Raw genomic sequence first — 27,690 nt, forward strand, 5'->3', positions numbered from 1 at the left:
CCACTTCCAGCAATAGTCAGACTGTACTAGGAAAATAAATGAGTATAGAAAAGTAAATCAATTCCAGTGAAGAAACTTGAAGAATCATTGAGGAAGGAGGCCTATTCCAAGGCTCAGTCCAAAGAAACACTATCTTGGATGGCAGGCAAAGGTTCCGGTTTTGGTCTAGAATCCTGTTTGGTTTCCCTCTGCATCCCTTTCATAAATAAGGCTCCTACTAACTGGATTGCTGTTTCTGACTGAGCTGAAACACAAAGCAGAAAATGAGTGAAAAGAGTGAAGAAAGACATAAGAGAGAGAAAAATGATACCAAAAAAAAAAAAAAAAAAAGTGAAAGGAAGAAGGGGTTGAGGCAAAGACTGGGAAATAAATTGAGAGAAGAAAAAATAGGGCAGAAATGAGGCCTGAAAGTTGGCAACCCACACCGTGATCTTTTTTCTATTACAATTATGTGGGATGCCCAAAATATGCATTTTAGTGTCCCAGTAGAATCCAGTACACTACAACAATTTGTAGCTCTCTCTCCGATATAACTTGCAAATATTTTAGGATCTAGGGAGAAAACTATATTTAAAAAGTAAATTTTGTCGACAAATTTACCCTGCCTAGTCATTTCCTAGAAATTGCCTTGCATAGTTGGCACTTGCACGACATTTATCCCACTTCCACTTCCTAATATCCTGGAGATGTGCTGCATTTACTCTTCTATCTCTTTACATTCAAATGGTTACAAAACTGGTTGTAACCTACTAAATTACAGTACTTGCTAGCAACTTCTGCTCGGGCTCTTTGTTCTAGCTTTGTCATTTAGACATTTACTTCTGTGGGATTAACCTCAAGGTCTATAGATACAACTAATATGAAGTTAAAATTTTGAGCTTTGAGAGACCAGCCTTTCATACGCTCAGCTCCATTAAAGCTGCTAGATTTTGAAAGTTACCCTGTGATCAGCTGCAGTATCCTGCCGTTTGGTTGCTCTACCTCTTCTTACAATGTAATCACTATGCTTCCTATGAAAGTTCTCTCGGCAGGGGAAGGCTTTGACTTTAGCAGCAGTGTGAATGAACAGTAGCAGATGCATGACCTAAAACTCCTGTTGCTGATTTTATTTTAAGTCACCCTCTCCCAGTGGAAACCCCTCCCCCCTTGGCAAACTACTAGAGATTTAGAGCAAGGAGAAGGGAACAGTATCCAATTTTGTGCATAGTTACACTAATGTAAATCTGGAGCAACTTCATTGACTTCAATCTAGTTATTTCAGTTTTACACCATTATAACTGACAATTGAATTTGACTCCAGGAAAGAAACAAGTCATAAAGCAGAAGATAATCTAAACTCCTGAGAAACTATCAAAACCAAATTAAAGCAGGCAAAGAGCTTTTTAGAATTTAGATAATGTTTGAGTGAAAATTATGGCCTTAGTGAATCAAATATTACATTTGACAAATAGCTTAAACATAAATGATATCTGATTTGTGCAATTCTTGACTCAATATTGATTTACCCATCTCATGGCAATCTCCCCTTGTCTGATCCCATCTAAGACTTGAGAGGTCAAACTGGCTACTTCTCTGTCCCAACTCCAAACTGAATGAGATTCTATTTTCTAGATTCCCCATCTGGGTTTATGTAAAATATACCCACTGGCTTGGTCCTTTAATAGGTTCCAAACTGTGACCTCTGTCCTTTCCTTTCCCATAAAAGCTGTCTTTATGTTGGCTCATGGGCCTTTGTTGTATATGGTATGATTTTTAATTCTTTTGTGTGGTTTTTGATAATAGCTTTCCATCAACTCAATGAACTTAATTTCTAGATGCATTTAAATTATCCTCTATTAATACAGTTTATCTATATTACAGAGTGTCTGGACAATTTATACAGTAGACTCAATTTACCATTTTACAATCTGTTTCTGCTTGAGATTTTCTTTTCCATTTTCATTCATAGTTTTTCTGCTGTGTGCAGTGATATATTAATTCTCTCAAATTGTCTACAAAGTAATAGTTTTGAATGCTTAGTAAGGTCAATCCTTCATTAAATATTGGTTTAATTTTTATATTCGTGTTCATTCTGGAATGCTTGTTGTCACAGATGAATTTATTTTGAAAATCTTTTAATTCCTTTGTCTGTGTCCTTTTTTGGAGATTTTTCAAAAATGGATATCCTATTCTGGACAAGTTATTTTTCTGGACACCTCTTATCTTTCCAAATTAGAGAATAAAATGTGTTGTCCCAAATAGAATCATAGAACTGGAAGGGACCTCGAGAATTCATCTAGTCTAGTCCCCTGCACTCATGGCAGGACTAAGTATTATCTAGACCATCCCTGACAAATGTTTGTCTAACCTGCTCTTAAAAAGCTCCAATGATGGAGATTCCACAACCTCTCTAGGCAATTTATTCCAGTGCTTAATCACGCTGACAGTTAGGAAGGTTTTTCCTAATGTCTAACCTAAACCTCCCTTGCTGCAATTTAAGCCCACTTGCTCCTCAGTGGTTAAGAAGAACAATTTTGCTCCCTCCTCCTTGTAACAACCTTTTATGTACTTGAAAACTGTCATCATGTCCCCCCTTAGTCTTCTCTTTTCCAGACTAAACAAACCCAGTTTTTTCAATTTTCCCTCACAATCATGTTTTTAGACATTTAACCATTTTTGTTGCTCTTCTCTGGACTTTATCCAATTTATCCACATCTTTCCTGAAATGTCGCGCCCAGAACTGGGCACAATACTCCAGCTCAGGCCTAATCAGTGTGGAGTAGAGCGGAAGAATTACTTCTCGTGTCTTGCTTACAACACTCCTGCTAATACAGCCCAGATGTTTGCTTTTTGTGCAACAGTGTTACACTGTTGACTCCTGTTTAGCTTGTGGTCCGCTATGACCCCCAGATCTCTTCCCATAGTACTCCTTCCTAGGCAGTCATTTCCCATTTTGTATGTGTGCAACTGATTGTTCCTTCCTAAGTGGAGTACTTTGTATTTGTCCTTATTGAATATCATCCTATTTACTTCAGACCATTTCTCCAGTTTGTTCAGATCATTTTGAATTATAAGCTATCCTCCAAAGCACTTGCAACCCCTCCCAGCTTGGTATTGTCCACAAACTTTATAAGTGTACTTTCTATACCATTATCTAAATCATTGTTGAAGATATTGAACAGAACCAGACCCAGAACTGATCTCTGCGGGGCCCCACTCGTTATATCCTTCCAGCATGACTGTGACCCACTGAGAACTACTCTCTGTTGAACTGTTTTCCAACTAGTTATGCATCCACCTTATAGTAGCTCCATCTAGGTTGCATTTCCCTAGTTTGTTTATGAGACGGTCATGCGAAACAGTATCAAAAGCTTTACTAAAGTCAAGTTATACCATGTCTACGGCTTTCCTGCATCCACAAGGCTTGTTACCCTGTCAAAGAAAGCTATTAGGTTGGTTTGACATGATTTGTTCTTGACAAATCCATGCTGACTGTTACTTATCACTTTATTATCTTCTAGATGTTTGCAAATTGATTGCTTAATTATTTGCTCTGTTATTTTTCCTGGTACTTAAGCTGACTGGTCTGTAATTCCCTTATTTTATTCCCTTATTTTATAGATGGGCACTATATTTGCCCTTTTCCAGTCATCTGGAATCTCTCCCATCTTCCATGACTTTTCAAAGATAATCGCCAATGGCTCAGATATCTCCTCAATCAGCTCCTTGAGTATTCTAGGATGCATTTCATCAGGCCCTGGTGACTTGAAGACACCTAATTTGTCTAAGTAATTTTTAACTTGTTCACTCCCTATTTTAGCCTCTGATCCTACCTCATTTTCACTGGCATTCACTATGTTAGATGTCCAATCATCACCAACCTTCTGGGTGAAAACTAAAACAAAGAAAGGTTTCAGAGTAACAGCCGTGTTAGTCTGTATTCGCAAAAAGAAAATCATGCACATTGTAGGGAGAGTGGTCACTTTGGATGAGGTATTACCAGCAGGATAGTGAGTTTGTGTGTGTGGTTTTTGGGAGAGGGGTGAGGGGGTGAGAGAACCTGGTTTTGTGCAGGAAATGGCCCAACTTGATCATCATGCACATTGTGTAGAGATAATAAATTGGTTAGTCTCTAAGGTGCCACAAGTCCTCCTTTTCTTATTGTGTAGAGAGTTGTCACTTTGGATGGGCTATCACCAGCAGGAGAGTGAATTTGGGGGGGGGGGGTGGAGGGTGAGAAAACCTGGATTTGTGCTGGAAATGGCCCAACTTGATGATCACTTTAGGTAAGCTATTACCAGCAGGACAGTGGGGTGGGAGGAGGTATTGTTTCATATTCTCTGTGTGTATATAAAGTCTGCTGCAGTTTCCACGGTATGCATCCGATGAAGTGAGCTGTAGCTCACGAAAGCTCATGCTCAAATAAATTGGTTAGTCTCTAAGGTGCCACAAGTACTCCTTTTCTTTTTGTAAAACAAAGAAGTTATTAAGCACCTCTGCCATTTGCACATTTTCTGTTATTGTTTTTCCCATCTCATTAAGTAACAGACCTACCCTGTCCTTGGTCTCCCTCTTGCTTCTAATGTATTTGTAGAATGTTTTCTTGTTACACTTTATGTCTCTAGCTAGTTTGAACTCATTTTGTGCCTTCGCCTTTCTAATTTTGTCCCTACATACTTGTGTTATTTGCTTATATTTATCCTTTGTCATTTGATCTAGTTTCCACTTTTTTTAGGACTCTTTTTTTGATTTTTAGATCATTGACAATCTCCTGGTTAAGCTAGGGTGGTCTCTTGCCATACTTCCTTTCTGTCCTACTTGGTGGGATAGTTTGCTCTTGTGCCCTTAATAATGCCTCTTTGAAAAACTGTCAACTATCTTCAATTGTTTTTCCCCTTGGACTTGCTTCTCATGGGATCTTACCTACCAACTCCCTGAGTTTGCTAAAGTCTGCCTTCTTGACATCCATTGTCTTTATTTTGATGGTTTCAGAGTAGCAGCCGTGTTAGTCTGTATTTGCAAAAAGAAAAGGAGGACTTGTGGCACCTTAGAGACTAACCAATTTATTAGAGCATAAGCTTTCGTGAGCTACAGCTCACTTCCTCAGATGCATATCGTGGAAACTGCAGCAGGCTTTATATATACACAGAGAATATGAAACAATACCTATTCCCACCCCACTGTCCTGCTGGTAATAGCTTATCTAAAGTGATTTCCAGCACAAATCCAGGTTTTCTCACCCTCCACCCCCCCACACAAATTCACTCTCCTGCTGGTGATAGTGATATCACCAGCAGGAGAGTGAATTTGTGTGGGGGGGTGGAGGGTGAGAAAACCTGGATTTGTGCTGGAAATCACTTTAGATAAGCTATTACCAGCAGGACAGTGGGGTGGGAATAGGTATTGTTTCATATTCTCTGTGTATATATAAAGCCTGCTGCAGTTTCCACGATATGCATCTGAGGAAGTGAGCTGTAGCTCACGAAAGCTTATGCTCTAATAAATTGGTTAGTCTCTAAGGTGCCACAAGTCCTCCTTTTCTTTTTATTTTGATGGTCTCCCTCCTACCCTTCCTCAGAATCATGAACTCTACCAATTCATGATCACTTTCACTCAAGCTGCCTTCCACTTTCAAATTCTCAAACAGTTCCTCCCTATTTGTCAAAATCAAATCTAGAACAGCCTTTCCCCGAGTAGCTTTCTCCACTTTCTGAGATAAAAAATTGTCTCCAGTACATTCCAAGAACTTGTTGGATAATTTGTTCCCTGCTGTGTTATTTTCCCAACAGATGTCTGAGTAGTTGAAGTCCCCCATCACCACCAAGTCTTGTGCTTTGGATCATTTTGTTAGTTTAAAAAAAAGCCTCATCCACCTCTTCTTCCTGGTTCAGTGCTCTGTAGTTCACCCCTAGCATGACATCTCCCTTGTTTTTTTTATCCTTTTTATCCTTACCCAGAGACTTTTAGCAAGTCTGTCTCCTATTTCCATCTCAACCTCAGTCCAAGTGTGAACATTTTTAATACATAAGGCAACATCTCCTCCCTTTTTTCCCTGCCTGTCCTTCCTGAGCAAACTGTACCCTTCTATACCAATATTCCAGTCATGTGTATTATCCCACCAAGTCTCCGTGATGCCAGCTATGTCACAGTTGTGTTTATTTACTAGCATTTCGAGTTCTTCCTGCTTATTCCCCTTACTTCTCACATTAGGATACAGACATCTAAGATATTGGTTTGATTCCCCTCCCCCACCCCCACTTCTGTCTTGTCTCTCCCTTGTCCCTGCTCTAACAGCCCATGCTCCCCTCAAATTCCTACTCTTCTCCCAGGTCTCCATGTTTTTGACTTATCTGTGGGCTTTGGTCACCTGCCCCCTTCAAACCTAGTTTAAAGCTCTCCTCACTAGGTTAGCCAGTCTGTAGCCACATATGCTCTTCCCCTTCCTGGATAGGTGGACCCCATCTCTGCTTAGCATAAATAATGCTAAATAATTAAGCCTCTCTTTTTAAAGTCAATGGGGCTTAACTAGATGCTTAAAGTTAAGCGTATGCTTAAGTGCTTTCCTGAGTTGAGCCCAATTACAAGCTTCTTTGACTATATTCCTTTCTTAACATTATGTTCTAGGACTGTTGTAGTGGTACAGGTTATCTTAATTTTTTTTTAAATACCCTGATATTACTGCTTAATGGACAAATGCTAAATGAAATGGTGTGAGAAGAAATACAATTAAAATTAGAAGTAATAAATGTATCTTGTAGTTAGACATCTGCAATTAATACATCACTCCTGTGACATAGGTTTAATACACCTAGGGCAGGACCAGTTGGTTCCCTGGGACAGAACAAATCTGTCCCTGGTAACATTCTTTTGATCTCCTCCAGCTTTTATTTGTTACAGATGTATTAACCTGTCCAACCTATCTCCACAAATCAGAGTTTTTAAAGTCTGCTTAACACCCTTTTCATGATTGCTTTCTAATAGCTGTCTGTAAGTTTTTACAAGACAGAATCTTTCATTCCATCACAGCCTTTTATAAACTCCTTTAAACAGTGTTGTTTGTTTTCCTTCAAATCATTTTTTTTCCACTGGTACAATGCTCTCTTTAAAGAAAGTTCCTTGAATTACACTAGTTTGGTCTCTGCCATTCTGCAGAGAAAGTGCTGAAAAAGTGCCTATATCGGTATTAATAATTAGTTTTTATGCACTGCTTTTCATCTGTAGATCTCAAAGCACTTGACACAAATGTCATGATTCCCATTTTACAGATGTTAAGCTGAGACACAGAGAGGTTAAGTGGTTTGCCTAAGGTCCAAAGAAAACCCAATGAAGAAACATGGAAGAAAGTTAATGAGGTTAATAGGCACTGAAACTGAATTTAAGTCTAACAATAGTTTGAAGTGTGCTTGTTAATTAACAGAGAACTATGCTTGCTATAATATACAAAGAAGAAGCCAAGTTTTGCAGTGTGCATACCATTGAACTCTATTACACATTATATTGTGGAAAACGATTTAGCATGACGAACACTTTTGAACTGAAGAAATAATACAAAGATTAGACGAAGTCTGTGGTTCTAGGTATCCTATTAAAGTAAATGTCTACTGCAGACACCAGTGTAGATTTTGACTCTCTTGGTACTAAAGAATTAAGTACAGGTTGATCAGAAAGCTGTCAATGCTGTAACTGGAGGTCCAGTTATTTTATAAGTCATGTCATTAAAGGCCAATTGATAGATGTTCTGCTTTTGAAAGTTAAGTGTTGTATAGATATTTTACAGGAATGTGTGATAAATATTAAAATTGTGTAGATAATTTCTAGTGTTTAGAAGGAAATTGACAAGTAAAATAAATGACAATAGAAAGCTCATTATATAAAATAAAATTAGCTGAACACAAGTGTTTAACTGTTGTCCTTCTAGTCATGCTTTCCTGTTTATTGCTTGCTTTGCACAGGAAGGAGTTGCGGGAGCTGCAGAATCTTTACAAACAAAACACAGAACATACAGCACAGCAGGCAGAGCTGATTCAGCAGCTTCAGGCTCTCAATATGGATACGCAAAAAGTACTGAGAAATCAGGAAGATGCTCACACAGCTGAAACTATATCATATCAAAAAGTATGCATCTTTTTTCTATCACAAAAGTATACATTAAAACCTACTTGTGAGTACTGCCAATAACTATCAATATGCAGCATCTTGGATAATAGGGTATCCCTGTTTAAAGCACCATGTGCTTGTATTGCTACTTTGAGATGAAAAGGTGGAAGGTGGAGTGGAAGGTTCTTTGGGGCCCAGTTATAAGAGATTTAAATCAATCTCAAACAATTTTTTTTTGCCAAAGTGACAAAATTTGAAAACTTACTGCAAAAAAATCATCTGCAAAACTATATATATAATATATATTATAATATAATATGATTTTATAGCTTTGGTAAGTACTATGAATGTTAATAGCCACTTAGAGAAATTTCTCTTATAGGCACCATCTTGAATTTAAAGCTTTTTGGCTTTAACATAATGATGTAAACATGGCTTTACGTTACACAAAAGACAGAAGACATGCTTCTTTGTCTTTAATAAATGTAGAAAAGGAAGAAGACCTAAGTATTATACAGAATATTTATATACCTTCTATAGATCCTGGAACGTTTTTATTTTTCAAGGTGACTACTGACCAACACCCTTTTCAGACAACATTAATTCTCTTCAGCTTTTTACCTGTGAAGCTTGTTATAAAATTGTGAAACTCAGAAGATTAACAAACTAAACTAGGTGGTGGATATCTAAGGGTATGCTGGGTTGTCTCATATCGAAGTATATCATGGCAATCACAGGTACAGACCATTGCTGTTACTGGAAAAGTGTATTGAACACTACTCATCATGAATAAAAGTTCTTAGTAATATGAATTGCATACAGGTAAACTTTGGGTGCTCTATATCACGAGCTCGTGGTCCTTTTCTCTTGGGTCAGCACTGAAGTGGCCTAGAAAAGCTGCAGAGTGTATTATGATAGAAATCACCAGTAGAACACATGAGAAGTTCTGCTTGCATCTGGCAAGACAGGGTGAATGACAGCAACCCTTTGCTTTACTTTTTAGGATGTAGTTACTAGATTTTGCTTTATCCTTCTTCCTCTCTCACCCTCCAAATTGCTTTTCTTCAGCCTTTTCTCTCTCCTGTGCCATCACTCCTGACTGGTCTCTCACTGACATCAAGCATCTCATTTGAGTGGTTCCTTTGATGAGACACTCCAAAAATTGGTGCAGCTCTGTCTTCAAGGCAAAAATATTGACACAGTTACAGGTGACAAGGACTTCTTCCACGGCTGTGTCTCAGAGCTGAGGCTAAGTCTATACTAGTAACTTTTCCTGGTATAGTAATGTCTATGTGAGATGGGAGTATGATTTTTTTTTAAATGAGCTTTCTATACTGGCAAAATCCCTAATGTAGACAAAGTTATACTGGCATAACTGCTTTTCCTGGTGTAGCTTCATTACCTTGGGGAGTTTGTATAAGCTATGCCGAGAAAAGCACTTTTTTGCCAGTATAAGCTGCACCTACACTTGGATGGTTTGCCAGTATACCTATCTATAGCTATACTGGCAAATCTCTTGTAGTGAGACTCATATTATTTTCAAGAGGCTGACTGACCCTTCTCAAGCAGTGCCTCTCAGCAGGAGGTAAGAAAAGAAAAAAGAGCAATACAGCGGTGCACAGACAATCCAGGAAGTTTTTGGAAAGGGTAGGGGACAATTTCCTGGTGCAAGTGCTGGAGGAACCAACTAGGGGCAGAGCTCTTCTTGACCTGCTGCTCACAAACCGGGAAGAATTAGTAGGGGAAGCAAAAGTGGATGGGAACCTGGGAGGCAGTGACCATGAGATGGTCGAGTTCAGGATCCTGACTCAAGGAAGAAAGGAGAGCAGCGGAATACGGACCCTGGACTTCAGAAAAGCAGATTTTGAGTCCCTCAGGGAATGGATGGGCAGGATCCCCTGGGAGAATAACATAAGGGGGAAAGGAGTCCAGGAGAGCTGGCTGTATTTTAAAGAATCCTTATTGAGGTTACAGGGACAAACCATCCCGATGTGTAGAAAGAATAGTAAATATGGCAGGCGACCATCTTGGCTTAACAGTGATATCCTTGCTGATCTTAAACACAAAAAAGAAGCTTAGAAGAAGTGGAAGATTAGACAAATGACCAGGGAAGAGTATAAAAATATTGCTCGGGGATGCAGGAGTGAAATCAGGAAGGCCAAATCACACCTGGAGTTGCAGCTAGCAAGAGATGTTAAGAGTAACAAGAAGGGTTTCTTCAGGTATGTTAGCAACAAGAAGAAAGTCAAGGAAAGTGTGGGCCCCTTAATGAATGAGGGAGGCAACCTAGTGACAGAGGATGTGGAAAAAACTAATGTACTCAATGCTTTTTTTGCCTCTGTCTTCATGAACAAGATCAGTTCCCAGACTACTGCACTGGGCAGCACTGCATGGGAAGGAGGTCACCAGCCCTCTGTGGAGAAAGAAGTGGTTTAGGACTATTTAGAAAAGCTAGATGAGCATGAGTCCATGGGGCCGGATGCGCTGCATCCGAGAGTGCTAAAGGAATTGGTAGATGTGATTGAGGAGCCATTGGCCATTATCTTTGAAAACTCATGGCGATCGGGGGAGGTCCCGGAGGACTGGAAAAAGGCTAATGTAGTGCTCATCTTTTAAAAAAGGGAAGAAGGAGGATCCTGGGAACTACAGGCCAGTCAGCCTCACTTCAGTCCCTGGAAAAATCATGGAGCAGGTTCTCAAAGAATCAATTCTGAAGCACTTAGAGGAGAGGAAAGTGATCAGGAACAGTCAGCATGGATTCACCAAGGGCAAGTCATGCCTGACTAATCTAATTGCCTTCTGTGACTAGATAACTGGCTCTGTGGATGAGCGGAAAGCAGTGGACATGTTGTTCCTTGACTTTAGCAAAGCTTGTGACACGGTCTCCCACAGTATTCTTACCAGCAAGTTAAAGAAGTATGGGCTGGATGAATGGATGATAAGGTGGATAGAAAGCTGGCTAGATTGTCGGGCTCAACGGGTAGTGATCAATGGCTCCATGTCTAGTTGGCAGCTAGTATCAAGTGGAGTGCCCCAAGGGTTGGTCCTCGGTCCGGTTTTGTTCAATATCTTCATAAATGATCTGGAGGATGGCGTAGATTGCACCCTCAGCAAGTTTGCAGATGACACTAAACTGGGAGGAGAGGTAGAGACGCTTGAGGGTAGGGATAGGATACAGAGGGCCCTAGACAAACTAGAGGATTGGGCCAAAAAGAAATCTGATAAGGGTCAACAAGGACAAGTGCAGAGTCCTGCACTTAGGACGGAAGAATCGCATGCACCGCTAGGACTAGGGACCGAATGGCTAGGCGGCAGTTCTGCAGAAAAGGACCTAGGGGTTACAGTGGACGAGAAGCAGGATATGAGTCAGCAGTGTGCCCTTGATGCCAAGAAGGCCAATGGCATTTTGGGCTGTATAAGTAGGGGCATTGCCAGCAGTTCGAGGGACGTGATCGTTCCCCTCTATTTGACTTTGGTGAGGCCTCATCTGGAGTACTGTGTCCAGTTTTGGGCCCCACACTACAAGAAGGATGTGGAAAAATTGGAAAGAGTCCAGCGGAGGGCAACAAAAATGATTAGGGGACTGGAACACATGACTTATGAGGAGAGGCTGAGGGAACTGGGATTGTTTAATCTGCGGAAGAGAAGAATGAGGCGGAATTTGATAGCTGCTTTCAACTACCTGAAAGAGGGTTCCAAAGAGGATGGCTCTAGACTGTTCTCAATGGTAGCAGATGACAGAACGAGGAGTAATGGTCTCAAGTTGAAGTGGGGTAGGTTTAGGTTGGATATTAGGACAAACTTTTTCACTAGGAGGGTGGTGAAGCACTGGACTGTGTTACCTAGGGAGGTGGTGGAATCTCCTTCCTTAGAAGTTTTTAAGGTCAGGCTTGACAAAGCCCTGGCTGGGATGATTTAGTTGGGGATTGGTCCCGCTTTGAGCAGGGGGTTGGACTAGATGACCTCCTGAGGTCCCTTCCAACCCTGATATTCTGTGATTCTATGACTGCTGCACTGGCCGATAGGCAGCTTGAGAATACAGAGAACAAAGGTATTGCCCTTTATGGGATTAGTTATTCTTCTTGGCGTGCTTGCTCATGTCGATTCCATTCTAAGTGTGTGTGCACCCACGTGCGCGCTCGTCAGAGATTTTTGCCTTTGCACTACCCATAGGGTCGGCTGTGGCGCTCTCTGGAGTGCCGTGCTCCTGCCGCGGTATATCAGGCGCCACCAGCCCTACGCCCTCTCAGTACCTTCTTACCGCCCGTGGTGGTCAGTCGGAGTGCCTTTCTTGCTTAGCAAGAGTGAGCGGTTTCTCCTTTTGAACTTTGTGTCTTAGAGTCTTTGTACAGAGTTTGTATATAGTAGTGTTAAGTAGCTGTTAACTGGTTGTTAAGTGTTAGTGAGAAGTTAGGGTCCCAGCAGGACTTTTCCCCAGGCAGGGAATGCCCCGCTCTCCTGGGTTTAAGCCCTGCTCAGATTGCAACAGGCCTATGCCTGTGAGTGACCCCCCTAACAGCTGCCTTTAAGTGCTTGGGGGAGTCGCACGTTAATGAGCAGTCCCGGAGCTGCAAAAACTTTTGGCCCAAAAAGAGCAGGACATCTGCCTCAGGGATCTCCTGACGGAGTCTGCTTCCGCCCGGCTTCCGAGCCATCCAGGCAGGTTGCACCAAGTGCCTTGGCCTTCGTGCGCACCGGCACCTGGCTCCTCCCAGCACAGTTCACCATCACTAGTGCCGAAGAAGAACGCCAAGAAGCACTCCCCAGCACCGAGCAAGAAGGCCCACGGGGCATCTACCAAGGGACCTGGGCCTGCCTGCCAGGCTACTCCAGAGGCATGTGATTGTGCCTCCCCGATTGGGGATCCCAGCTCCCTTAAAGGTCTGTCACTGACTCCTGGGAGTGGTATGGGACCCACACCCCTGCCTGTACTGTTGTCATCCCAGGCTGCTCAGGAGCAGAGAGTACAGGTCTCCACCTGCTCCGATGTTGACCCTGGTGCTGCAGGACCCGGCTAAGGCTCCCCAAGAGGGCAAGCCTGCCATTAGGACCCCTCGGGACAGGGGAACACCATAGGTCGCCGGACAGAAGACAACGATCTTCTCCGCCACATCGAGGATCCTGGAGCAGCTCCAAGGTGCACTGTTGGTCAGCCAGGCTGTTGCCTTGGTGCTACTCACCAGCATGGGGTCGACACCACCTGTACTGTTCCTGGCGCTGCTCATTTTCTCACCGGTTGTCCTCCAGGCCAGTTCAGCCCATCGCCTAGATCCCATCGGCGTGATGGTACACCGGAGGCCTCTCCCTTGTCTGCGGCACCACACTGGCAGCATGGTGAGTGGCCAACGCAGTGGCCGTATTGGAGCATGTGGGGTGTACCAGTTGTGACTATGCCCCCTTTGCAGCACTCCTTGATGGCCGTGTCAGAGCATTGGTCGGCAGTCCCACCAGCATTGGGCCCGATACCGGAAGCCCATTCCAAGGTCGGGGAATGCAACCTGTGCCTACTGTGATGTTGCACTCTATATGATTTTATGAAAATATGCTAATGAGTGTGAATATAATGTAACTGGAATATGCTTCATGCAAAAGGTCTCTTGTAAAGTATCATTACAAAGCTTAGCATGGTGTCAAGTATCAGGGGGTAGCTGTGTTAGTCTGTATCCACAAAAACAACAAGGAGTCCAGTGGCACCTTAAAGACTAGCAGATTTATTTGGGCATAAGCTTTTGTGGGTAAAAAAACCACTTCTTCAGATGTGTGGAGTGAAAATTACAGATGCAGACATTATATAATGACACATGGAGAGAAGGGAGTTACCTCACAAGTGGAGAACCAGTGTTGACAGGGCCAATTCGATCAGGGTGGATGTAGTCCACTCCCAATAATAGAATTGGCTGGCTCATTACAAAAGCAGCTTTGCCTCTCCTGGAATTGATACCTCCTCATCTATTATTGGGAGTGGACTGCTATGAGGTGGTAAAGGTGCTCCTGTCAGTGATCGTGACGGCGCATGCAACGAGGACACAAGCGTCATCAGCTACCTTCCTGGGCCAGGTGCCGATCCAAGAAATCTGTTGGGCTGTTGCCTGGTCGTCCGTCCACATGTTCACATCGCATTATGCGCTGACTCTACAGGGTTGAGACAATGCTGGCTTCGGCAGAACTGTGCTGCAAGCCGAAAGCAAGACTGTGAACTCTGAACCCACCTCCGTTGATACTGTGTGTGAGTCACCTTGAATGAAATTGACATGAGCAAGCAGTTGAAGAAAAAATGGTTTCCTACCTTTCATAACTGTTGTTCTTCGAGATGTGTTGTTCATATCCATTGCAGTACCCGCCCTCCTACCTCTCTGTCGGAGTTATCGGCAAGAAGGAACTGAGAGGGCATAGGGCTGGCAGTGCCTGATATACCACGGCATGCGCGTAGCACTCAAGGGGACTCCACAGCCAGCCCTACGGATACTACTAAGGTAAAAACCTCCGACGACCGCACGCACCTGGAATGGAGTGGACATGAGCAACACATCTCAAAGAACAACAGTTACAAAAGATGGGTAACTGTTTTTTCTGTTTAGTACTGAATTGATGACCCCTGCTCCTCCTCAACTCATAGGAATCCCTTAAGTGAGCTACCCCAGAGGTTTTTTTAAATGAATATTCTTGGAACATTAAGGAGTGAGGCTGGCATCTTAACCCAGTTAAACACAGACTATCCCAACTGACCACTAACTGGCAAATAAGACACTATTTAAACTGCAGAGAAACACAAAAGCCATTTAAACATCCTGTACCTGGAAATCTCCTCTTTTTGTCTTCTCCTTGCAAGCTAAAATCGTAACACCCATGCAGTTAAATTATTAGATGGCTCCTATTTTGAGATCTGATCCATCTTTTAGTGTATGTGACAAACTGGGGTGAACATATTTACCTTTTATTTTAGGAAATTGTTCTATTAAATACCTAACTTCAGTATTTCTGTTACTGCCTTTTAACACAAGAGAGACAAAGCTGGTGTAGTCTATTTAAAAATTCCAAGATTGTACTACTTTGTTTGTAATCGGTGAGAGCAATGGTCTTCGGTCTGAATAAATTAAGACAACACTTAGGATGCCATTGCTATTATTTGGAAATATTGAAATGGGAGATATTATAATTGTAGCAAAACAGTTGGTAAGAATTTTTTCACAGAAATTTTAGACTGCTGGACATAAGGGATGCTTTACCGGAGCACTTTCTAAAGTCTAATAAATGTCCTGAAATAGGTTGTTCAATGAGCTATGTGAAGCAACCAAAGGTAACTAAGTGTCCTGAAGTTTCTAAGGCAATATGTACTTACCCTCTTTAAGTCCTAACGTGTACACTCCTATTGAGGTTACAAGAAGCCTTGGTGATCCTAGTAACTTGAAAAAAGATGCAATCCTCTGTACACTCCTTATAGCTCAAAGGCACAGTATTCCAGAAGCACATGCATTGTGTTTGTCTTCCTGGATTAATAATATGCTGGCTGCAAAAGCTAGATAAGGACTTGTCAGCTATTCTATAGACAAATTCACAGAGGAATATTTTTCTACTTTTCCAAATGGCATTGAGCCTATCAGTGTGTACATCCTATGATATATTGTCCCTTACAGCAAGATCAATGACCTCTGTGTTACTGGTCAGATAGGCGCTGTGTGCTATAGCTTAGGCAGTGTGGTTGGCTGTGGTTTATTTTACTAGTCTACCATTTGAGAAGAACTGCTCTTTGCACTGGTATTAATGTGCATTAGGAAACAGTTGGTTGAGTCCAAGAAATTACTTGTCTGACAAACCAGACATAATGGATAAGCATAAGTCCATCACAAACCTGTAGTGGATAGGCATAAGTCAATCACAAATTCCGTTTCAGGCCTTGCTGTAGTGAGACTGTGGCAAAGTGAGAAGACATTTAAAGATCAGTAGTCTATTTTATCAAGATGCACTGACTTGCTGAAATCAGGTTAGGATTTGCAATACCTGTACCTCTTCCCTTGATTCCACACACATTTTTAAGGATGCCATGTCCTGCAAAAACTCCTTCAGATTAGAGGATTTATGAAAAGACATTGATATCTATTTCATATTGTGGCTATAGTTCTAGTTCTCAAAGTAAGGAATATTTTTCTAAAATGTGTTCCATCTGCTTTATTGGTCCCAATTGCTCAGGGAACTTCATTCCTGTGCTGGATTTAATGGGAGTCTATAGATTTGTCCTCACCAATCATTTCAAGGTGGAGAGACTTCAATCAATACTAAGGATAATAAGACAAGAAGAGATTCTGAGCTCCTTAACCGTCTTATCAGAGTTTTCTGAAATTTACAGTTTAAGCCTTTTGTTTTCATAATGCTGAAGTTCCCTTCGGTGCGGTTTTGCTTTTCAGTTTCTTCATTAATCATACTTACTGTACATCTCATAGATGTCAGTGGCGTAGAGGAAGCACTGTTTGCCATCAGATGGGGACCAGGTTTGAATTGGATCCTAGTCTCTTAAAGCAGCAGAGACTGGGAGTACTGTACATGGTGGTACACATTCCTTCTTGAGAAGAGAGTGTGTTGTTCAACAGCTATACCTGTGGTATGGTCAGAAGCTGTAATGGCTTCAAAGAAAGCATAGTGCCATTCTCCCTTTATAATGGATTGATACAAGTTTATATTCCATATATAAGAAAGGAAGTATGGAATAATGCCTAATCTGTTTTGGGATAAATCTTTAGTTCAGGTGGTTTGGCCCATTTTATGCCCAAAGTACCCTATGTCCGTCATTCTGTTGCCCCGTTGAGTTTGTGGAGATTTGTAGCCTCCTTCAAGCCTAAAAACAAGTAACCAGGCTGTTACAGATTGGCTCTGAGTTCAGTTTCTCTGCTTGAGCCTCCCAATGTGATTGTCCAAGCTAACCATTATGAAACCCAGTTAACGTAGGTTTTAAACAAGAGTATTTTACTGGAAATTTTACAGAAATAGAGAGAAATTCAACAATGTAAATTAAGAATAAAAATAAACACACCTAGTTGGACATTACAGAGCACATTGTTAGACTAAATGTAGTTACAAAATCTTGCAGTTTGATTTGCCTGACATTGTTTGTTAGTTTGTTTGTTTTGTATAACTGTTTTGACTAACGGTTCTTGATCTCGGCAGAAGTACGTGGATTTTAATCAGAATATCCATTTACAAATTTCAAATGCACGTTTGCTCCCTTTAGGAACTGATAGCCCTCTTTCATTCCCTCTTTCACATATGTAATAATCAGCCAACCTTAACAATTCTCCAAATATAGTAACATTAATTGGGTTGTCCCTCCCATCTGAGTTTGCAAGATTAATAGCAACTGTTGATGTTTACTTCCTCTGTACGAAAAGTAAAAAATTCAGTTACAAACTCTCAAGAATATTGCAGCATTATACAGGATCGTAGGTTAAATACAAAAAAGTTCTGTAACCAGGCACAGCTAGCTATCTTAAGGTACGACCACCAGTGAGTCTCAGAGCTGGGTCAGCTGACTCAGGCTTTGGGGCTTATGTTATGGGGCTAAAAGTAGCCAAGTAGACATTTTGGGCTCAGCCCGAGCCTGAACATCTATGCTGCTATTTTTAGCTCTGTAATGCAAGCCCGACTCTTAGATTTGCTGTTGTGGGTCTGTTTTTGCAGTGTACATGTACCCTGAGAGAGCTTTTGAAAACAGGAGGTGCAGGTTAAGTTGCAGCACTCATTGTTCTGACCCTAGATTTCAGGACCTCCTTATATTCTTCATGCTTGAAAAGATCCTAGGCTACAATTTTCAACATGTGTCTTATTTTAGTAAGTGGCTTGATTTTGAAAATTGCTGAGTGGGATCTGTTGGGTGCTCAGCATGTTACAAATCTGATCACTCATCCAGCTACCTAAAGTTGAATTCAGGAACCTATCTTTCAGCACCCATGTTTGAACATCTTGGTCCTAGTGTATGTGACAGTGGAATGGTATTTTATACCACGGAAAGTTATGCCTGATGGGAATTCTATGATGCTGAGGACACTAAGTGCTGGAGGAGAGAAGTGTGTCTACAAAAAGGGAGAAAAATCACAGGAGCAAGTATATTTAAATATTTCTGTGAGGACAGCTACTTAATTTGATCAGATTCAGAACTATAAGTTTTAGACTTCAGTTACCTTTTTTTAATGCAGTGAGCTCATTGAGTGATAATGCATATGAAAAGGAACACCAGATCCAGTGTGGCATATTACAATATTTTAGAACAGTGGTTCTCAACCCTGGGATACACAGAGGTCTACCAGGGGATACTCAACTCATCTAGATCAACGTGAGGATTGCAGGATGGGCTTAGGGGGTCGCAAGTGCGGGGCTGGTGTTAGGGGATGGCAAGCAGGGCAACTGTCCAAGTTCCCATGCCACAGGAGGCTTCAGAAAGCTAAGTTACATGCTTCAGCCCCGGGCAGCAGGGCTCAGGCTTCAGACAAGGCTCACAAGTGAAAAACAGGCTCAAGTATCGCACTGAAACGTAAGTACAATATTTATATTCAAATTGATTTATTTTATAATTACATGGTAAAAATAAGAAGGTAAGCAATTTTCAGTAATCGTATGCTGTGATACTTTTGTGTTTTTACATCTAATTTTGTAAGCAAATAGTTTTTAAATGAGGTGATACTTGTGGTACGCAAGGCAAATCAGACTCCTGAAAGGAATACAGTAGTCTGGAAAGGTTGAGAGTCACTGATCTACACAGCATCAGGTCAGGTATTTCTTGTTCTGACAAGGAATCACCTATTCAACAGCAGGCTTCTTACCCCTTAAGTTGCTTAGCTGGGTGTAGATACATTCATCTATATTTTTTTTATAATTCATCATTACTCAGGGAATCTAGATTTCTTGCCCTGATCAGTGGAAAACCAGAGAAGCATTCAGCATGCTCTTTGAGGAATATCAATCTTAGCTGTTAATGTAGACCAGGGGTCGGCAACCTGTGGCATGCATGCCGATTTTTAGTGGCACTCTGCTGCTAGCCAGGGTCCCAGCCGCCCGCCCCACTAAGCCCGCTGCCTGGATGAGCGGGGCTGGCGGCCGGGGCCCCATGGGCAGCAGACGGAATCCCAGACCAGCAGCGGGCTGAGCTGCTCAGCCCGCTGCTGGTCTGAGGTTCTGGCCACCGGCCCCTGTTAGCTGGGGTCCTGGCCGCCGGCACCGCTCAGCCCGCTGCCAGCCTGGGGTTCCGTCGGGGGGGCCCGTAAATGTAAAATTTATTACTGGCATGCAAAACCTTAAATTAATGAAGACTTGGCACACCACTTCTCAAAGTTTGCCAACCCCTGATGTAGACAAACTTTAATAACTCACAATACAAGCATAACAGAATTAATACATTACTAATGAGTGCAATACGTTAAGCGTATTCCATAAACAAAATGATAAAAACCCACCACAAAACTACCATTTCATCAAGCTAGGTTGTACAAAACTCTGATGTGATCAAGGAACGTTGGAGAGCTATACTGTAGACAGAGAAATATTTGAGTACTCCTGTTTTGTCTACCTTGCGGGAGCCTGTTTCTCAGGACAAACTGTCTTAACTGCAAATGACTGTACCAGATTGACTAGATTCTTCATTCCACCTTCCTATTTGATTTTCTACAAGGAAGGAATATCATCCAAAATGTGTTGTAGAATGATAAGAAACAAAGTAATGTGGATGAAATACTGGCTCCATTGAAGTGACTTGGAGGTTTGCCATTGACTTCAATGGAATGAAGATTTCACCTTTCTTTATATTGGACATTAATCAACAGGACCAAAATATTCCCTTTAAAATATTTGAGGAAGAAAAGTAGCCAATGACACATGTACTCCTGTTCTTTTTGCGGATACAGACTAACACAGCTGCTACTCTGAAACCTTTGAAAATATAAAAACAGTGAATCTAATTATGTAGTACTATGGTATGGAGGGAAACATTTCTCACCCTAACTGGTTATTAGTTTAGACCCTAGAGCATGAGAATTGACTGTTCCTGTAATTTTCTCCTGGGTAAAGAAATAGTATTTGCCTCAATAACCTCTCATGGAAGTGAGTCCTACATGTTAATTTTATGTTGTATAAAAGTGTATTAATATTTTAAAGTTGTTATTTAAAATTAATCTGATATCCTCTTTTTCTAGTCTTTTAAGAAAAGGTATATAAGAATGTTCAGCTGGCCTTGCCTATATTCATTTTTTTAATATCTCCATCACACCACCTGTTCTTTTATTCTTTTTCTTTCCAGACAGAATGGTCCTAAATTTTTAAATCTTTTCATGTATGAAAAGCCTTTGTTTCAGTGACTCTTAGTATTTTTTGTTGTCCTTTTCTGAACTCCTCCTCTTTCTGCTTCCATTTCTTTGAGGTGACAAAAACTGAGCATGATGATGGATCATCAGTTTCTATGATGATGCCATAATATTTTCTATATTATTTTTACCCCGTCTTAATGTAGTCTAACATCCCCCGCCCTTTTTTAACATGAAGCAGATTGAGCAGATATCTTTACTGAGTACACTAGATCTTTTCCCTGAGAAGTTACTATTAATTTATAATCCATTGATGTGTGGGAAATTATAAATTGTTGTTTTCAGTATGCATTAACTTGCTCTTGTCTGTTGAATTTTATCGACTGTGTTGCTAATTACCTAGTTTTGTTAGGTCCTTCTGGAGTTCCCCAAAGGTCTTCCTTGTCTTAACTGACTTAAAATGATTTTGTCATCAACAAATTCTGTCCACAAATTTGGTAACACCTAAAGAATTTTAAAGTGTTAGAGAGGTATGAATTATCCTAACAAATGCCTTGTTTGTTTGTTTTCATCACATACTCATCTGCATGTTTTAAAATTATATTTCTAGTTATTTTGGAAGACCTACAATATTAGCTTTAGTATGGTACAGTGGAAATTGCTCTTTTTGCACAATAACATGTTTTAAACAACTGTTCAAAAAACCAGCAAAAAACCAATTCTGTAGCAAAATTTGTTAAAATAAATATTAGAAAAGTAGCATTGGAAAATTTGGGAATATTTTAATGTAGCTGAGACAGAGGAGTGTTGAGTGGAGATGGCCCTTATTACAAGTTTCATCTGTCTTTGTTTGTAGTTCAGCTACTTCATTCTTCAGTTCCTCATGACTCTTGGATGATGCCATTTGGTCCTACTTATTTATTACAGAGTGCTTTATTTCAAGTTGTTTTATCATTTTAAAAAAAATATCTTTATCTAGAGTTCTTTATCTACAACTCTTTGCTACTTTTAAAGAAAGTATAGCCCTGGAGCAGAATAAAGAGGTTCTCAAGCTGTTGTCTGTGAAGCACTTCCTTTTGGCATGCAGCTGGTCACATGGCAGTTACCCTTTTTCCTTAATTCCAGCTGCTAAATTCCATTACATGCATTCAAAATTACATTAAATATTTCCCTGCAATTATTTTTTCATGTATGCAATATTAGCATCTCTGCAATTTCCTTATCCTCTTTGGTTGCCCCCTTTATACCTTGGTAATCTAACAGATACACTGGATGAATTCCTTGTTCCATTGACATGAATAGTAATGCTCCCATGGACTTCAGTGGAGCCAGGGTTTCACCCATTGATTCTCCCTTGAGCTTCCTACTTCTGGTGGACATAAATATTTTCTTATTTGGCTCTTTCTTCCTTACATTTCCTCCTTAGTTCTCTTAAACTTAATTTTACATTTTGCCTGTTTATCCATTTTTCTGTTCCCCTTTATTGTCCTCTGCAGCCATACTACCTTCTTTGATCCTGTGTGATCTCAAATATTAAGTTGTCCCCTCACTGCAATGTGGCTGAAAAGGTACATCCTCAAAACAAAACAAAATAATCCCTTTAGAAATATTAAGAAAGCACTCAGTCCACCTACTAGTGTCCATGCCAATCGATGAAAAGGTGGATGAGCTGCTGTAAGTCATTCCAATTGGCATGGTAGGCTGGACAAATGAGCTTTCCTTTATGCAGACATAATTTTCTTTCTGAAATTTCCTAGTAGTAAATAAATTACTGTCTAAATTCCATGCTATGAACTAATAAGTGGGTGATGCAGAAAAATGTTTGCAGAGAACAGAGACGTGGAAAATGGATGAATTCTGAGGTTGTATGTTTTTCATATGGATTTTCAGCAGATTGTGCTGTTTTCTCTAGCTTAATTAAATAATTTTTAGCAGAATTGGTTACAAAGATAGCCTTCAGAATGTAAACAGATATGTTGTTTGTCGCTTAGGGCCTGATCCTGACAGTTGCTGAGCACAACCACCAACAATTAACTTCAGTAGGAGTGGTGGGTGCTCAATACTTCTGCCAGTCAGGAAAAAGAAAACAGTGTTGTTCTCATTTTAACAGGATGCAACCTTTAAAAATTATAATTATGACCACGTAAGTGCTTCTAATAATAAAAATAGCAGATTGGCATACCAGTATGATCCAACTAATCAGCTTATCCAGTTATGGCTGGAGATAAGTGTTGTATCCCAGTATTCTATTCATTTGGAAGGACATTGCATAGGAATGCAAGTCTTTATAAAGATGAAGTCTTTATTTTTCTATCAGATATTCATGCGATTAGAAAAATAATTGAGAAACTTGCTGCTGTCCATAAATTTGATTGATAGTATTTGTATTTCCAAAAAATACATCAGTCTCTATCTAGTAGACAAAACATTTCAATGTAATACTTCAGTTATTTTTAATGACACTTTGTGAGTCTTAAATATATCTGGAATTAGAATATGCTTAGGTAGAGTGGTCTGGTCTGTGATCAGTTTTTTGGGCAGTCAATAAGTAATTACATTTGTCTTGACTAGATTTTGTGTGGTCATGGTTCTGACAAAACAATACGAGTAGGAATTGATTTTATTGTTTCTAATAGAGCCCACAAAGTGCTAGATGTTTTCCAAACATAATAGAAGATCTGATTCCTTCCCCAAAGAGCTGATGCTCTGAAAGGCAAAACCAAACAGACAAAGGGGAAAAGAAAGAGATGCATAAGATATATACAAATGACAATGCAGTTCATGACAGTGTTAAATAATATAATGTTTTATCACTAAATTATATAAATTTATCTATATGCCAACTAAATATAGTATTATTTATAGCTGCCAAAAATCTAGTCATAATCCATTGATTGGTTTCTTTTAGGTGTCATGGCAGAAATGGGTCTTCTGAGGGGATTTAAATGCAGTGAAGGAAATGGGTTTATGGGTCAGCTCAGAAAGGGCATTAAGCATAGAAGACCAGCGTGGAAGACAAACAAGCAGCCTAGCCTAGAAACTTTGACAGAGCAGAGTGAAATAGGCAAAAGACATAAATAGGGAGGGCCAAGTTATGCAGGCAGTTATATCCTTGTCTGGTGTGTGGACTTTATTCTTATCTTCAAAATTTAAATTTTATCTTCAGGTAAAACAGGAGTTTTTCTATTTCATGTTTGCTGCCCCAGTTAATAAGCTCACTTCCAGAGGAAATATTTTATTTAGTAATTTTTTCTGCTATTCTTAATCAGTGAACCTTGTTTTTTTTTGTTTGTGTGTGTGTGTATGTGTGCGTGCACATGCGTGCGTGTGCATTTGCTTGGTTTTGTATTTATAGAGCTGTTCAAGAATTAAGGTACATACTTTTTTTTAAAGTTTGTGAATACCAATTTCTGCTCACAATCATCATACAAAGGTATATGGAACTGCTGCGGTTCTAATGTTAGGCCTGTTTGGGCGGAGAAGCAATTGTTTGAAACACATTACACTGTTGAATTCCTTAGTTACAGAGATAAAGGAAAAAAGGTAAAGGCAGTACATCTGCCAATATGATGAGAGTGAGGGGGTGAAAACAAGAGTGACCAATATTGCAATAAGAATAGTGAAGAAAATCATGATCCTGGTGGCTATATGACTTTGTAAACTAAAAACAGCAATAAATTGAAGTACTTGTTTTCAATGATGGCATTTATTAATCCCATGTTACATTTTCTTTAAAAATAGCTTTACAACGAATTGACTATATGTTTTGAAACTCTGAAAGCAAGGGAGATTCAGCTCCAGCAAAGTCATGCTTCTCTTCAGGGTCAGCTACTGGAAAAAGAACAAAAGATAAAGTGGCTGGAAGAACAACTACAGCAGGCCCGAGAGGCCTTACATCCGATACATCAAGATTCTCATCCCAAACACAGGGAACAGGTGAGGTAAATTGTATTTAATAGATTATAAAGCTTCCACACAGTCAATAGCACAGAGGAACCTAAAGATCCTTCTACTGATAATAATAGAAGACATATGCAAGCAGACTACCACTCATATTCTGGAATAAAGCCAGAGGAAATCTGCAATCTACTGGCAGGTTTGTGTGAAATTTCTGTTTTTGTGTCTTGAATATTTTCTGGTTGAAAACTGAGAGTTATTTAATTTGCAGATAAGAAGAATGTGAAATTTCTCAATTTTTATAAGTGAAAATAAGTAACTGTTGAGCCTGGCAATCTCATTGTTTGTGGCTATATTACTAAAAGTCATTAATGAGTCCCAGCTCCAAAGACAATATTAAAAGGAAAAAGACTTCTCTAGAAATCATTAAACCATATTTTAAAACTAAGTTGTAATATCTATGGGGAGTATTACAGTAGTGCTATTTCATCTTCATCTTTTATTGATAGACCACCTACCTAAAAAACACCACAAGATACATCTGCGGGCTCACCAGAGATTTTGACACACAAAGGATTTCCAAAAGGCCAATGACTGACCAAATTGAGTCAAGGGGCCTCAAGAGAAGTTCTACCTGCAAAATTTTCTTAAAGCCTTGTCTTGTAGGGCTCTGGCTTTGCTTAATTTCACAGAATCAAATGCTCTCCTGTCTTATCCAAAACTTCAAAGCAAAAATCTGTTTTTTTGGTTTGTTACTGTCAAGGTTCCTCCCCCACTCTGAACTCTAGGGTACAGATGTGGGGACCTGCATGAAAAACCTCCTAAGCTTATCTTTACCAGCTTAGGTCAAAAACTTCCCCAAGGTACAAAATATTACACCCGTTATCCTTGGACTGGCCGCTACCACCACCAAACTAATACTGGTTACTGGGGAAGAGCTGTTTGGACGCATCCTTCCCCCCAAAATACTTCCCAAAACCTTGCACCCCACTTCCTGGACAAGGTTTGGTAAAAAGCCTCACCAATTTGCCTAGGTGACTACAGACTCAGACCCTTGGATCTTAAGAACAATGAACAATCCTCCCAACACTTGCACCCCCCCTTTCCTGGGAAATGTTGGATAAAAAGCCTCACCAATTTGCATAGGTGACCACAGACCCAAACCCTTGGATCTGAGAACAATGAAAAAGCATTCAGTGTTTTACAAGAAGACTTTTAATAAAAAATAGAAGTAAATAGAAATAAAGAAATCCCCCCTGTAAAATCAGGATGGTAGATATCTTACAGGGTAATTAGATTCAAAAACATAGAGAACCCCCCTAGGCAAAACCTTAAGTTACAAAAAAGATACACAGACAGAAATAGTTATTCTATTCAGCACAATTCTTTTCTCAGCCATTTAAAGAAATCATAATCTAACACATACCTAGCTAGATTACTTACTAAAAGTTCTAAGACTCCATTCCTGTTCTGTCCCTGGCCAAGACAACTACAGACAGACACAGACCCTTTGTTTCTCTCCCTCCTCCCAGCTTTTGAAAGTATCTTGTCTCCTCATTGGTCATTTTGGTCAGGTGCCAGCGAGGTTACCTTTAGCTTCTTAACCCTTTACAGGTGAGAGGAGCTTTCCCCTGGCCAGGAGGGATTTCAAAGGGGTTTACCCTTCCCTTTATATTTATGACACGCCCCCCAAATCTCAGCTAGGGTGAAACACTGGCTGGGATTTCTTCCTGGAGCTCTAGGAAAACAGAGTTAATAAGACACATGCATCTCTAAATATACTACCAAGTACATAAAGACTAACAATATTTTCCACATCTCAAGGACGATTTTAACCAGTTGATTCTGGGAAACTTTCACGGGAGAGTGCATCAGCCACTTTGTTAGAAGCTCCTGAGATGTGTTGGATGTCGAAATCAAAATCTTGGAGAGCTAAACTCCACCGAAGAAGTTTTTTGTTAGTTTCTTTGACGGTGTGAAGCCACTTTAGTGCAGCATGGTCGGTTTGCAGGTGGAAACGCCGTCCCCAAACATATGGGCGTAGCTTTTCCAGAGCGTAGACAATGGCATAACATTCTTTTTCAGTGACTGACCAGTTGCTTTCCCTCTCAGACAGTTTTTTGCTGAGAAACACTACAGGGTGGAATTCTTGATCTGGTCCTTCCTGCATTAAAACTGCTCCCACACCACGCTCGGATGCATCTGTGGTTACTAGGAACGGTTTGTCAAAGTCTGGGGCCCTTAGTACAGGGTCAGACATGAGTGTCGCTTTAAGCTTGTTAAAGGCCTTCTGACACTTTCCGGTCCACTGAACAGCATTTGGCTGTTTCTTTTTGGTTAGGTCTGTCAGTGGGGCAGCGATTTGGCTGTAGTGCGGTACAAATCGTCTGTAATAACCGGCCAAGCCTAAGAAGGATTGAACCTGTTTCTTTGACTTTGGGACAGGCCACTTTTGGATAGCATCCACTTTGGCCTGTAGGGGGTTGATAGTTCCTTGACCCACCTGGTGTCCAAGGTAAGTCACTCTGTTTAGGCCTATTTGACACTTCTTAGCCTTAACAGTTAGTCCTGCCTCCCTTATGCGCTCAAGGACTTTTTGTAGATGTTCCAGGTGGTCTGCCCAGGAATCCGAAAATATGGCCACATCGTCAAGGTAGGCGACTGCATATTCTCCTAATCCCACTAGGAGACCATCTACAAGTCTTTGGAAAGTGGCGGGTGCATTTCGCAGCCCGAAAGGGAGTACATTAAATTCATACAGCCCGAGATGTGTGATGAAGGCTGACCTTTCCTTGGCAGATTCATCTAGCGGTACCTGCCAGTACCCCTTGGTTAAGTCCAAGGTAGAGATGAACTGGGCCCGTCCCAGTTTCTCTAATAGTTCATCTGTGCGTGGCATGGGATAGTTGTCTGGGCGAGTTACAGCATTTAGCTTACGGTAGTCCACGCAAAAACGTATTTCCCCATCTGGTTTGGGAACTAGAACCACTGGAGATGCCCATGCACTTTCAGAGGGGCGGATTACACCCATCTGTAACATATCCTGGATCTCCCGTTCTATAGCAGTTTTAGCTTGAGGAGACACCCGGTAAGGTTGGACCCTAATTGGGTGAGCATTACCTGTGTCAATGGAGTGGTATGCCCGTTCAGTCAGTCCTGGGGTGGCTGAGAACGTTGGCGCGTAGCTAGTGCACAGCTCCTGGATCTGCTGTCGCTGCATACGCCCAAGGGTCATGGAGAGGTTCACCTCTTCCACACCACCAGCACATTTCCCTTCGTAGTAAACACCTTCAGGCCACTCAGCGTCGTCTCCTCCCTGGGCTGTAAACTGACAAACCTTTAATTCTCTGGAATAAAAGGGCTTTAGAGAATTAATATGGTACACCTTAGGCTTTCGGTTGGAGGTGGGGAATGCTATGAGATAATTAACAGCTCC

The 27,690-nt window shown here is 40.9% G+C and overlaps 1 protein-coding gene across 5 annotated transcripts in view; it reads left to right on the forward strand.

The window, feature by feature from the left end:
- CNTLN (centlein) overlaps positions 1 to 27,690 on the forward strand; it is a 294,736-nt gene that overhangs the window by 94,007 nt on the left and 173,039 nt on the right. For 4 of the 5 annotated variants that reach the window (XM_084628742.1, XM_084628743.1, XM_084628744.1 and 1 more), the window contains 2 exons: positions 7,936 to 8,094; positions 24,099 to 24,293. In XM_084628742.1, the coding sequence (XP_084484868.1) occupies positions 7,936 to 8,094; positions 24,099 to 24,293 (354 nt within the window). The remainder of the gene's footprint in view (positions 1 to 7,935; positions 8,095 to 24,098; positions 24,294 to 27,690) is intronic. The other variant, XM_084628746.1, reaches the window with a different exon arrangement.

Source organism: Lepidochelys olivacea, assembly GCF_965140295.1.
Source record: "Lepidochelys olivacea isolate rLepOli2 genome assembly, chromosome: 5".
Classification (NCBI taxonomy): Eukaryota; Metazoa; Chordata; order Testudines; family Cheloniidae; genus Lepidochelys; species Lepidochelys olivacea.